At 40.1% G+C, this 12,985-nt stretch overlaps 1 protein-coding gene across 49 annotated transcripts in view; it reads right to left on the bottom strand.

The window, feature by feature from the left end:
* camk2b1 (calcium/calmodulin-dependent protein kinase (CaM kinase) II beta 1) overlaps window positions 1–12,985 on the bottom strand; it is a 71,587-nt gene that overhangs the window by 6,008 nt on the left and 52,594 nt on the right. For 13 of the 49 annotated variants that reach the window (XM_065947786.1, XM_065947819.1, XM_065947783.1 and 10 more), the window contains 7 exons: window positions 10,981–11,025; window positions 8,212–8,260; window positions 3,879–3,968; window positions 2,423–2,566; window positions 1,289–1,465; window positions 657–732; window positions 455–549 (listed from right to left, as the gene is read on the bottom strand). In XM_065947786.1, the coding sequence (XP_065803858.1) occupies window positions 455–549; window positions 657–732; window positions 1,289–1,465; window positions 2,423–2,566; window positions 3,879–3,968; window positions 8,212–8,260; window positions 10,981–11,025 (676 nt within the window). The remainder of the gene's footprint in view (window positions 1–454; window positions 550–656; window positions 733–1,288; window positions 1,466–2,422; window positions 2,567–3,878; window positions 3,969–8,211; window positions 8,261–10,980; window positions 11,026–12,985) is intronic. The other 36 variants (XM_065947798.1, XM_065947802.1, XM_065947841.1 and 33 more) reach the window with 5 other exon arrangements.

Below are 12,985 nucleotides of genomic sequence, written 5' to 3'. Positions count from 1 at the left end.
AAAGCCTGTGTTACAAATTGGCATTCTTTAGTATTGTAAGAAAAACACTGGCTTTTTTAAAGGAAGTAGAGCTGCTGATGGAAAGTGATGGGTAAATGTAACACTTAAACTGTGGAAGATCTTTAGCCATCATTTACAAGTCTTGCTTTTTCAGGATGGCTTTTTGGTTTAAATTCTCTGACAATGTTTTTTTTCTTATCAGACATTACCCGTGAAAACATTCCCAAATGTGATCTCTTTCAAACACTTGAAATGCAGCAAAGGCATTAATGGAGGGAGATGCAGATGACACCATGTTTCTCTTTTTAAGGTCCATTTTGAGAATCATATTATTGACATGTGTTTGTGTAGTTTAAAACTCAAATGGCAGCTATAATGATAAGAAATCAGGATCAAATTATAAGATTTAAAAGAAGAAACTGACAACAAAAAGCAACCCATCTTTCAATCTTACGGTTCTCAAAGTAGAATCTGTGGAAGTCCATCCCCTCTACCAGGTTACCAAGCGCCTCCGGCTCAAACGAAGTGAGGCCAGGGTCACAGATCTTACTGCACAGGAAAGCACAGGAAAGGTTAGTGAAGCCGAACATGAATTTTATGCTTTTGGTTTCATCACAAGCTTTACAAAGACCACAAAAAAAAAAGTCCAGACTTACGCATAAGCCTCAAAGTCTCCATTGTTGATTGCCTCAATCAGCTGCTCGGTGATCTTGATGATTTCTTGTTTGCGTGCTGCAGAGAAACATAATTAGGAGTTAATTAAAAAATAACTGCAACATTTGGAAGCAGGATGAAAAATCGCTTATTTAATACATTTTAAATTTTTTGACGCAGCAACACATTTGTTCAGGCATGGGCAGTTAGAACAAAAATGAACTTTCAGACTTACTGAAAATACTGTTTCAGATCTGTTTCGACATCTCTTTTTGATTAAATTGTGAGTAAGACACAAGAAGTTGTGTTATGAAGCCAAACGGCCGAAACTATCAAACACGTTGCATTTATGAGCGCACACAAGGCATGTCCTTATAACCAACACAAGCAACATCAACTGTTTGAAAAACCGAGTGATACACAGATCCACCTGCTGTTAGCTGTGGTCTCCATAGCAGACTGAAGAACAGTTTAAAAAAGGTCGGAGGCAAAAAGGACACAACCAGATAGTTAAATAGGCTGACAGAAGAACAGTTCAGCACATAATACTTGATGCACAAAAACTGTTAATCACACACAGCCAGGTGACTGGCCGCCATGCAGGGCGTCAGGGTGGGTAATGCTCTGTACTCACTCTGCGAGGGAGACAGGGATGGGCTGGAGTGGGAGTGAGGGGGAGGAGGGGAGGTGGTGTGTGTGGGTGGTTGGGTGGGTCTGGCACAAGGTACCGGCGCCGGTGCCGCATCAACCTCGGGTGCAGGGGCTGCCGGCGCCCTGCGAACGCTGCTTACCAGGTCTGTGAGCCGTGACACTGAGTGGATTTTCCAGGCAATGGATAGAGGGATGATAAAAGGGTGGGTTGGTAGTTGGAGGAATGCAAAAGACCAGATTAGAAACAGTGAGGAGGGGGGAAACAAAATAAGAATAATGGAATAATGAAGTTGAAGAACACATTCACACAACAGCCGTCTTCCTCTAATGCTCAGGTTGGGAAGCTAAAAAACAGTTTTAATGTTGTAGCCCTGAAGCCAGTGGTGTAGTGCAGGGTATAGTGTTAGCATTCTAGAAATTACTAGCTAATATTACTGAATGAATAGCTAATGTAACCCTTTGGCATGCTAGCATTATTGTGTGCTTGCTGTACATAACAGTTAGCTTTCTAATGTATTTTATGACTCCATCAAATGGTAATGTTAACAAGTTATCAAATAGGATATTCTAACTTGAAATACTGCCCAATTATAATTGATACACAATTATATCAATTTGTAAGCAGCTCTATGTGTACAATTTGCAAACCTGTAACACAGCAGCATTACATTTGAACTGTTTTTGAACTTCCTATCCAGAGTGTGACATAAGAGGAAGACAGCCACCGTCTTGAGATTACGAATGAGGAAATCCTTTTCTGACTTTGTTAACCTGTCTGTCACTGCAGTATTTCCAATAACTACACTTTCCAAAAACGTTTGTCCCATGATACTCTCCATCTTTTCTAACCTGTCAGTGGCTTTCACCTTCATTACTGATTAAAGTGAAATAAGAATATAGCTTCCTTTTTACTAAGTCTCTGCAAGTTCCTGTATTAGCTTAACCCTGCTAGGTTTAGCAAGCGTTACTCTAGCAAGGGTACTGTAAACAGTGTAGTGGCAAAAAATGTAGAACGTAGTCTTTATCTGTTATTTTTTTCCTATTAAGGTTTCATAAAGTCTCATGGTAGCTTTTGCTTTATCTAGGGTTCACCTTCCTGTGCTTGTTTTCTACTCACTCTGCATTGGGACAGCAGGGGTGTGAGGAGGGGAGGGGGCGGAGCGGACAGCGGGAGGTGGAGTGCTGGATCTACCCTCACAGTCAGATGTGGGCCCTGAGCCCCTACGCACTGAGCCCAGCAAGTCAGCAAACTTTGTGGCCGCTGAGTTCAGGCGGGAGGAAGGGAGGAACATGGGAGACAATGCACTTTGATGAAAGATTGACAAAAGAACTGTGGCCATTCAGATGAACAAACCTTGTCCTGGAGAGCACTAAGACCAGAGTTCTTAAAAGGTAAATGTTAAGCGGACTGCACTTTAATTGTGCTTTTCCAGTCTTCCCGCTACTCAAAGTTATTTGACAATTTATATCAAATTGTCCCTTTTATACACACATTCACACACAATTGGCAGAGGCTGTTATGAGAAGTGCTAATTTACCCATAAGTACTGATCTAATCATTCATACACATTCCCGGCCCCCAGGTTATACTTTCTGGGGCAAATCTGGTTCAATGTCTTGTTAAAAAAAACTGAGATATGTAGACTGCAGGAGCCGGGGATCTAACCAGCAAATAAATGAGAGACGACACACTCTTCCTCTGAGCCACAGCCTCTGATATGAAAAGGTGAGATTTATCAAACATTTATTTGATAAATACATATATTCATACAAAAAATGAAGTCTCATTGAGTGTGACATTGTGACACTGTATATATAAGAGCTCTCCAAGACAAAGTCTGACATAAAGACAGAGAAGGGCAAAATGAAAGACAAAGAGGAAAATTCATGCTTTGAAACGTCTGAAACACGTTTTTGTTGTGTTGCTTTTCCCCATTTGTCCAGCAGGCAGAGACAAAGAGTTATCTAAATACATCTGGAGTGGGCGCTACAGGGAGGAGGACAGGATAGGAGAGGAATAAAGATACTACACAACATCTCCCTCATAGTGGCTTGGTTTGTTTACTATTTATATAGTTATTAGATGTTTAAATCAGTTTGATTGGAAGATGAAGGAGTGATGCTATAAAAGTCATATGACGGAATGAAGTAAAGGGTAAGGCAGGGTGTTATTGTTGCTAAATGACAGCAGAGGTTTGTTTTTAATACATGCATGGACGCTGAATGGAATAAAAACATGGAAAAATGAAGTCAAGGTGAATTTTTATTGGAGCATGTGTGAATGTGTGTCAATCAATCAATCTTGATTTGTGTAGCGCCGATTCATATCAAATGACACTTTACAAAAAGCAGGTAAAAGACCTTACTCAAAGACCCAACATTAATCCATCATGAGCACAAAGCAACATTTAGCAAAGTTACAGTGGAAAGAAAAAACTTCCTTTGAAGAGGCAGAAACCTTGGGCAAAACCAGACTATATGTATGTATAGCCATCTGCCCTTGTGCTGTGAGTGTGTGTGTGTGCACGTGGTTGTGTGTGTGCGCGTGTAGTTGGCGGGCCATGCTGACTTACAATGCACAGCAGCTGAGGAGCCCTGAGAGCTATCAGGCTGGGAGCTTGTGCTGGACTGCGCCTTAAGCGAGCTGCTGTCTAAGCTCTTCCCTGATAACATGCACACACAGAGTGAGACCAAACATACACATAAATAAAACACACAAAAAATACAACAGAAATGTGACAGTGAGGAATAATGGAAAGGAGCAGAGCAAGTAAGAGATGATGTGGTGACAGCAGATCAATTATTTGAGATATAGACTCGACTTCTGAAAGGGTTTATGAACTGGTTGAACATTTTCCTGAAGTTTATTCTCTCAAACATTTACTTTGTCTGCTTGTAAGCAGCATGGTGTTCAGTTTGTAAAATATAGTCTCATGATAATAACACAGTGTGTAATAATGACATTGTAGAGTATGCTTTTGGGAGTAACTTCCATATGATTGACAAGCCAGGGCCATGAAGTCATGACAGGCATCTTGTTCAGCTAAACGTTGTAGTAAAAACACTTAAATGGGTCAGCTGTTTGTTTTATGCTGCCAGCACATTTTCTGTCTTTGCCAAAATTAGCATTCCAGTAATAAAACATTTTATTTGAATTGCTTATTGCACCTTGTAAATCAAACTAGCACTTCTCTGAGCTGACGACTTAATGTTTCATGTCCAAGCTTCTCTCACAGCTCCAACCTCTTTTCCAAATATGGTCATTTCTGCCTCCAAAACTCCAAGATGGCGATAGCCCAAGAGCCAAATCCAAGCTCCAAAATATTAGTCCACACCAATGGGTGACATCACGGTAGCTACTTTATGTCCACTTCTTTTTAAGTCTGTGACTTAAACACTGATAAATTACAATCCTCTGTCATCAGATCTAATTTGAAATAGCTTACAACTAATGGCTTCATTACTGCAGGATTTAAAGCTGTAGCTGCTGCTGCATGTGAGTTTTTATTGAGGCTTTAATGGATGCCTTTCCAGTGAGCAGAGAATGGATGATGACAATGGTGATGGCCATGATAATGAGAGTCAATTTGGATATTACTCATTACCGCTTGTCTGTTTAATCAGCTGGCACGGGGGGAAATGCAACACAAGAACACTCATTGACAAACAGAGGGAGAAAAAGCGCCCCTGCAGAAAAATCATGTGGAACGAGACACTGTCAGGAAAGAAAGGAGGTGGATCCAATCACAAACCACCACTGTACCTCGAGGTTTAAGAGGTTTAACTGCATCCTTTCAAACAAATAATACATCTTACTCGCGGACCAACGCAAAAAACAGAAACATTTCCATCAGTGAATGCCAATTTTCTCCTGGCCTAAGGCGTAAACTCAACAGGAAATCCAAAGAAAAAAGATGTCATAGTTCAGCCCCCTATGTTTGACTGACAGGTGATCACTTACCAGAAGTGCCGTGCAGAAACATCCAAGCAATTAGCTCTTAAATTCCACAGTAAAGAACTTTAGCATTTGCAGTTAAACAAAATGTAATCTTAACTCATACAGTACATTAAAATAAAGTCACACGTATAATATAAATCTATAGCTTGACAACTCTTAAAAATCAGCCCTCAGAAAACAGTGCCTGTAACATCTTCACTCCTATAAAAGCACGGAGGGTAACAGAACAGTTATGTGTCCAGATTCTCCAAACGCCAGCACAGGTGTTGGGTTGCAAACCAGCTGTCTAGCGCTCACTGACCTGACAAGTTCCCAAACAGGCCACCATGACAGAAACTCTTCCAACCTAACACAACTCAACTCACTCCTGCACTCACCTGGTTCTTGTAGTTCAGCCTGGCGCTAACTGTGCTACAGTATGTGTCTGTTCATATCGTAAGTGTCTGTAAACTGCTGTGTGAGACTAATGCTATCCAAGGGTGGCGCTAGCAGAGCGGTGTGTTTTCAACACCTCTCTGGGCACTCTGTCTCCATTTCCTGCCACCAGCACTATATTTAGACACCTCCCCATTCAGCCCCAAACCCCCCTCCCAAGGTGCCCTTGCCCTTGCCCTCTTTACTCCTGCCAGCGGAGTGGGGAGATAGAGGTATTAAACTCTGACTGGGACCTTGGAAGGGCAGGAAATTAATTGCGGAAGATATCCAAGTACAGTATGGTACAGTAGAGTGATTTGTTGTAATCCTTCTATGGGATGCCTTACTTCAATTTTCTTACAATAAGTTATTTTCATATGAGCAAGAAATAAATTCGACATTTCTGAAAGAAAATCATTGAAAACATGGATGTGCGGGTTGTGGAACAGCATTAAATATTACTCAAGAGAAATACTTGAGAATATTGTTGCTGTGTTGTTGGTAGTGTAGGGGAGGCTACTCTAAAGTAAGGGACCAATTACGTCATGCTGGAAAAAGATGAACTTACTTATGGTGAAGAATTTTAAACACCGTAAAAAAAACACTCTGTTAGCAATGTTACTTCTCAAAGAATAACTCAATAACTCTATTAACATTTGTTAATATAATATATACTTTGACTTATTGAAAATTGTTTTAATTTCAATTCAGTCTATGGAGGAGTAATTTGTCTTTAGTTATCCCAAAATTGCGCTCAGAACTAAATACACAGTTTGATCCTGGTGCTAAGGTTTAGGTGTATAGGGCTTCAGCTTCTTTTACTCTGAACCCTTTTAAAAGGAGTTACCCTCTTGCTTAAGGAAGTACTCCTTGAAACTATTTTCAACAAAAGTTATTGTTTCTTACATGACGGCTCTGCAATAGTTGCAAGGGAATTTGTGACACAGCAGCGTTGCCTCTGTAGGGAGGAGGACCAGGAGATAGAGGCGCACATTCTGTTCTGTATGCCTGCTACTGAAATGATACATTCATGACCCGATTTAGACGCATTGTACTGAGCCTGGATGAAGGAGAACAGGGGTGTTTGAGTGTGCTGGCATAGATAAGCACAGCCGCAACCCATACATTCACACACTCAATCACACAATCAAACATCGATTCAGACGATTCAGACACACATACAGCAGAAAAAAAAGTCTATACATAAAAAGTATTTTGTGAAGGTATTACAGTAGCTCATATGTGTGATGTACATACAAATGTAGCCAGTGGCAACAAATACAAACACTCACAACACATGAACACAACTCTGCAAGTTGACACTCCACACAGGCATGTTGGTATTTTAGAAGGGTTTGTGTGTCTCGGTATTCAGATTACAGCTCAACATTTTGAGAAAGCCAAACCACCACAGCATTACAAGGCCTATTTTAGCCCCCCCTCTCACTTAATAGGAACACACACACACACACACACACACACACACACACACACACACACACACACACACACACACACACACACACGTATACTCTTTAAGTCTAAAACAAAAAAACAGCAGGAGGAAGCAATACAGCCGGTCGCCATTGGGGGTCAGTAAGAGGTCAGGCATCAGCAAGTGAATGCCATTTGACCACATGTAAATGATATTTTCACACTCTACAACTTTTAAAGTTGACATATTGCCTTTCTTTTTTTGTAAAAATAATAACCCCAGTATATTAAGCATGTACTGCACTGATAGATAATATCTTCTTTTCCCAGAGCATACACAGCAACTAAATTATTTCTGTAAGCTTGTAGAAATGTCAGATCTTACAAAAAATTAGAACGTATTTCAGAGAAAACAAGGACTCTCTAATTAGCCAGAGATAAAACAGATGAAGGCAGTCCAAACAAAGACTTTTTCAACAGCTTGCATCAAAAGGTATTCTCACCCTGAGGCTTGTGATGTTGCCATCTAATAAAAAAGATCATGCAAAGCGAGGCAGCAAGTTTCATTTCCCTTTTTTTAGGCCTGCTAAAAAATTAGACTGTAATTTCTAAACTTTAAAAGATTAGAGTAACGGTGCAAAAATGTATCATTACAAATCCATTCCGGTATAATCCCTCTGTCAAAAACAAATAGAGTAACTTAAATAAAAATGAATCAAAGGTAACAATAACAGAGCTCTTAACAATCAACCAAAACAAAACGTAAAATGTTAAAGCACAACCTTCAACCCTATATCTCTCAGTTCTGGTTAAGTGGACTATCTTCCTTCACTTGTTTTAAGCTATTGTGATTTCAAAAATGACTTGTCCGCATTATGTGACGACCACGTTTTATACAGGTTGTTTCCTGACTAGCCGCAGAAAAGTAACTTAAACAAAAACAATACTATCACAAAGTAAAAATGTCAAGTGATGATCCAAAAAGTTTCAAGTTCCACTGAGTAATCCACCCTCAAGTGCAGCAAACAGTTCAGTAATTTACTTTTTTTTTTTCAGCTCAGGGATTTGTCATTCTTTCTGTATCACTGCAGTCTTCTTACCTTTCACATCCTCGTCCTCCACAGTGGTGTTGCTGCTGTCCGATGATTCCTGGAGATCAGAGGTAAACAGTCAGTGTGGGAACAAAGGCAGCAGTACACATACTTGTGCTGGAAACATATGACACACAGACAAAGAGTTATATAAAGACTTGATATGCGCGGTGAGAACCGTAGACTGTATAGGAAGTGGACAACCTGATGTCACTCACTGCTTTAAGGGCCACTGTTTTTTAAAACTTGGGTATAGCATTTTTCGCATTCTTTCACTTTTGGAGCCAAAAGGATAGACCCATGGTGGACAGTTTGCTTTGATAAAGACTTAGCCAAATCCATAAAGATAACCTGCTTCTTCATATCTTAGACTTTAAATGGGACCATAACTTCTAAAATAAATAACATGCTGTATTGAAAATATTTGAAACCATATCTGTTTGGAAAATGTTTAAGGTTCCTGATGGTGACAGGTACTGTAGGGTATTTTCTGGTAGAACCCCTTTTGCAACCGAAGGCCTTGCACCCTCCCGGTCCAAGCACCCAAAACCTGGAGGGCTTCACTTCTGACACCAAGAGTCCACTTCTGTTACACAGTCTATGTTCAGAACACAGGCCATAAGGGAGAATATCCCTGAGAGAAATCTCGAAGTACCAAATACATTAATTAATGTTGGTTTAATTCACAAAATTATACCGGACAAGGGCAAAACCACAATATTGCTTCAATGCTGTTAATGTGCAACAACCCGCCGACCTTTGCAAAAAGACAGGCAGACTGTGCCAGTGAACCAACACCATAGTTATGGTTGACATACTTTATATATTTAACTTCTTTTCTTTTCTTCTACTCTAGGAAGCTCCCACTGTTTGAACTGAATTTATCTCTACAAAGGTGCGATACAATTTAACATAGTTTCAATACAAATCATGAAACAGAGTTTATAGCTATTGATCATTTTCAACTCTTGACCCTAGCGAGACAAGCTCCATATCAATGTTTGTGTGAATGTGTGTGTGTGTGTGTTTTTCACACCATGCAGACCAGTGACGTCTTTCCACCATAGGGTGCTCTTTCCTCTTGCTGGATCTGACAGAAACTCAATGGGATGTGCTCGGACCAACTATTAGAACATCAGTAACAGGCAGAATGCGTTCTCAAAGGGCAGTTAGTTTTCCTCCTAGGGCTTAAATCTATTCATCCACCTTTCCTTCTGCTCTGCTTTTCTTCTCCTTTTAAGCTTTTACCCGAGGAGGAGTTAGCTTCTTACTTCCAATTAGAAGATTAAATGGGCCTAAATTCCCCTGCATCTAGAGGGGAGTGTGGACTGGGCGACCTCATTAGAAGAAGACACGTGCGAGAGCACCATCACGAGCACAAAGCACAAAAGTGGTTTCATAGCCCTGTAAAGAACATCTGGTGACCTGAGGAGAGGAGGGACAAGTGTAGAGGAAAAGTGTGTGTTTAAATGTTTAAGTGTTTGTGTGTGTGTGAGTGAGAGAAAGAAAGAGAGAGAGAGAGAGAGAGAGAGAGAGAGAGAGAGAGAGAGAGAGAGAGAGAGACAGAGAAGGGCAAACATCGGATATAAGAAATATCACTAAAAGTGTGATCACACCTACACTTTGTTTTCTTTAGACTGAATCATAGAGAAGTTTTTCTTGTTACTTCTTTATCCTTTTCATTTGTTATCATCCTGACAAATAACAGGTGAGCTGTTGGGCTTGTAAAAACATGATGTGCGTATGTGTGCTGCAGATATTAGAGCAAGTTGTTGTTTACACTTTGACCCTTAGTTGCCCTGATTTCAGTCACAGAGCATTAACTTATGTTCACATTTGTTCCCTCATACCGTCTAAAGTCTTGAGTCATTTTCTTCCAATAAAATGGCAAAGGTCAAAATGCATACTTTTCAGATGCCCACATGGACAAAACCAAGTGATCAGCTGTTCAAGATATCAAGTAAGCTACATAAACCTGCCTACTACTGTATGAATCAAAACTGCAGTGAAACAGAATTGTTCTACTTCGTGGTCTCTTTGGACGATCTGAAAGACTGATGTTGTTTACATACACCTTTATCTGAATCTGACCCAGAATTTAATGCAAAGGACTCAATGTTGTGAAACTCAGCAAAAAAAACTCACATGGGCAAACTACAGATCTTACTGCAAAGTCATGCAGGTTCATGCACTACCTCTAACTGTGGGGATGCACACACATAAACACTTAGTGTAGCAACAGGAAGTTTGGATTGGCTATAAACCGCCCACCAAACATTAATAACATGATAATACTAACTGATAAAATCCTGATATTTTTAAATGACATAATTACATTGCTTTAAAGATTTTTTTTTTTTTTTTTACAGAAAACCAACAGCATGATTCCACATACTGCCTCGTTTGATATTGAATGCAGGACAAAAGAAAGATGAAAAGGGAGTGACTGGATGTGACTGGATAAAACTGGGCAGTGTAATATTCAAACAGGATATCCTTAGAAGTACTTCAGGAAGCTTTAATTGTTTATTTATTAATTATATTCCTAGTGATAATTATTGTCCAACTATATAATATTGTCATTTATCTGAGTTTAATCTACAGCTGCAAACACACACACACACACACACACACACACATACTCATTAGTAATTCAATGCTGTGGTGGTCTAACCTGGATGCAAGATGAAAAGAGAGATCAAAGGAAAGGAGAAGATGAGGAAGAGGAGAATGACAAAGAGTAGAAAGAATAGGTCAGGACCGGAGGATAATGTATACCTTCGTCCCGTCCACTGGATTATGGATGACAGTTGTTTGAGGTTCCTGGAACAAGAGGGCGAGAAGTAGAGATGGAGGAACATGAAATTAAAGAGCAAAATAGGGAAGCGAGAGTAAAGGAAGGAAAAATGTGAAGACAGAAAGCAGATCTTGAAAAAGAAGTTGGTAGAGAAAAGGGAAAAAATGTAAAGAGAGGGAAAAAGAGACAGGCATGTGAATGTTAGATGAAGAGAAAGGTTGACAAAGGAGGGAGGGAAGAGTCCTCCAAAGCCAAGTGAGTGGGTGGATGAGCTCAAAACCGTAATTTGCGCGCACACACACACACACACACACACACACACACACACACACACACACACACACACACACACACACACACACACACACACACACACACACACACACACACACACACACACACACACACACACACACACACACACACACACACACCAAGAACAGAGAGAGTACCAAAACCCAGGGTGAAGTGTCTGCCATGAGCACATGAGGAGTCACAGTCCTCTCGACTTCTCCCTCTTATGCACACACATACAGAAGCAGTTGATACAAAGCATCGGGACAGCATATAGCCTGTCCGAACTGTCATTACTTGTACCTGGATCTTGTCAAACATTTTGCAATCTCTTTTTTTAGCATGTATAGTTTCCATTTCCATCAATCTTTCACACGATGCAAGTATGCCGTGAAACATGATAGCAAACACAAATGAGTGAAAACCAGTGAGTAATATATGCAAACCCAATATGTCTTAACATACATAAAACACTATAACATCAAACAGGGCTCTTGCACACCTAAAGGAAAAGAGGAAAAGGCCCCACACAATTAAAACAGGTCATTCTGTTCCTTCACAACTCCTCTCAGCAGAACAGACTGCCGGGCAGAGACTGTCATTGTTTCAGGGAACCCTCTCCAATGGAAATTTAGTCACTTCAGAACATTAGCAATACAGGACAACTTTTCACAATGTCATTACTTCTGCTACCAAACCCACTTATACCCTCCTGCTGGTTTCAGGAAGGGCTTAAACTGTCATTTTTAAAAAGTAACAGAAAGAGAGGATTTAGTTTTTTAGCTTCTCTGCAATGACTTTTACATTTTTGATTGAAATTAAGGTTCAAACTTTTAGACGCAAGCACTAGACAGTTTCGTCTTACAGCTTCACCGTATATAAAGCCTGCTGTTAATGCTACTGATGTAAAATTAAGACAGATATATCTTCTCTCAACAGTTTTCTAAAAAAAACATTTAATGTTCAGTCTTCTCTGAAATCTCTCTTCTCCCCCTAGGAAGTGACACCTCGGTGATGGCCAATCATCAGCTTTTTTTCCCCCTGGTTGCTGATGATGGTAGTGTTGTCTTAGCAACCATCACCAACGGCAACAAGCACTGGTGGTAACTTGGGAGATGATGATGATGATATTGATGAGCAAGAACAAAGTACCTGGGGTCTGCAGATCAAAAAAAGGGGGCGGCTGCTGAGGGCGTCACAGCATTAAATGGGAAAGGATTTTATCATTTACACAATGACATTAACCTTATATCAACCCTTCTGCTCTTATATGGAGGATCTAGTACTGCAACAAAGTTTAATAATTTTATCCAGGAGCTCTTGAGAAAAGTCTTGTATATTGATCAGAGTCCTAACACTTTACTTACTGTGAGTCAGATAAGTGCTTTCAGGTGAGAAAATCAAAGTCCTGCAAGTGATGCTAACCTGTCATGGCAGCTCTGAAGGAAATCAATGTATTGAATATCAAAGCAGTAAAGTCTACAACAAGAGCATACTACTCACAGTATACTGTGATATATGATACAAAGATTTTCACACAGAACTTTAGATAGCCAGGGGGACAAAGCTTCAGTGTATCCTGTCTGCAGAAGTTCTGAGGTGCAGTGTCCGATGTTTAACTTTAGATCATTGGTGAGTAATCACTGGTTGAAAAGTGATGTAAAATGTTTTTCTTCAACAAGTATTTAGACG

Source organism: Labrus bergylta, chromosome 2 (genome assembly GCF_963930695.1).
Source record: "Labrus bergylta chromosome 2, fLabBer1.1, whole genome shotgun sequence".
NCBI classification, from domain to species: Eukaryota; Metazoa; Chordata; class Actinopteri; order Labriformes; family Labridae; genus Labrus; species Labrus bergylta.
This window is presented reverse-complemented; position numbering and strand designations above follow the sequence as displayed.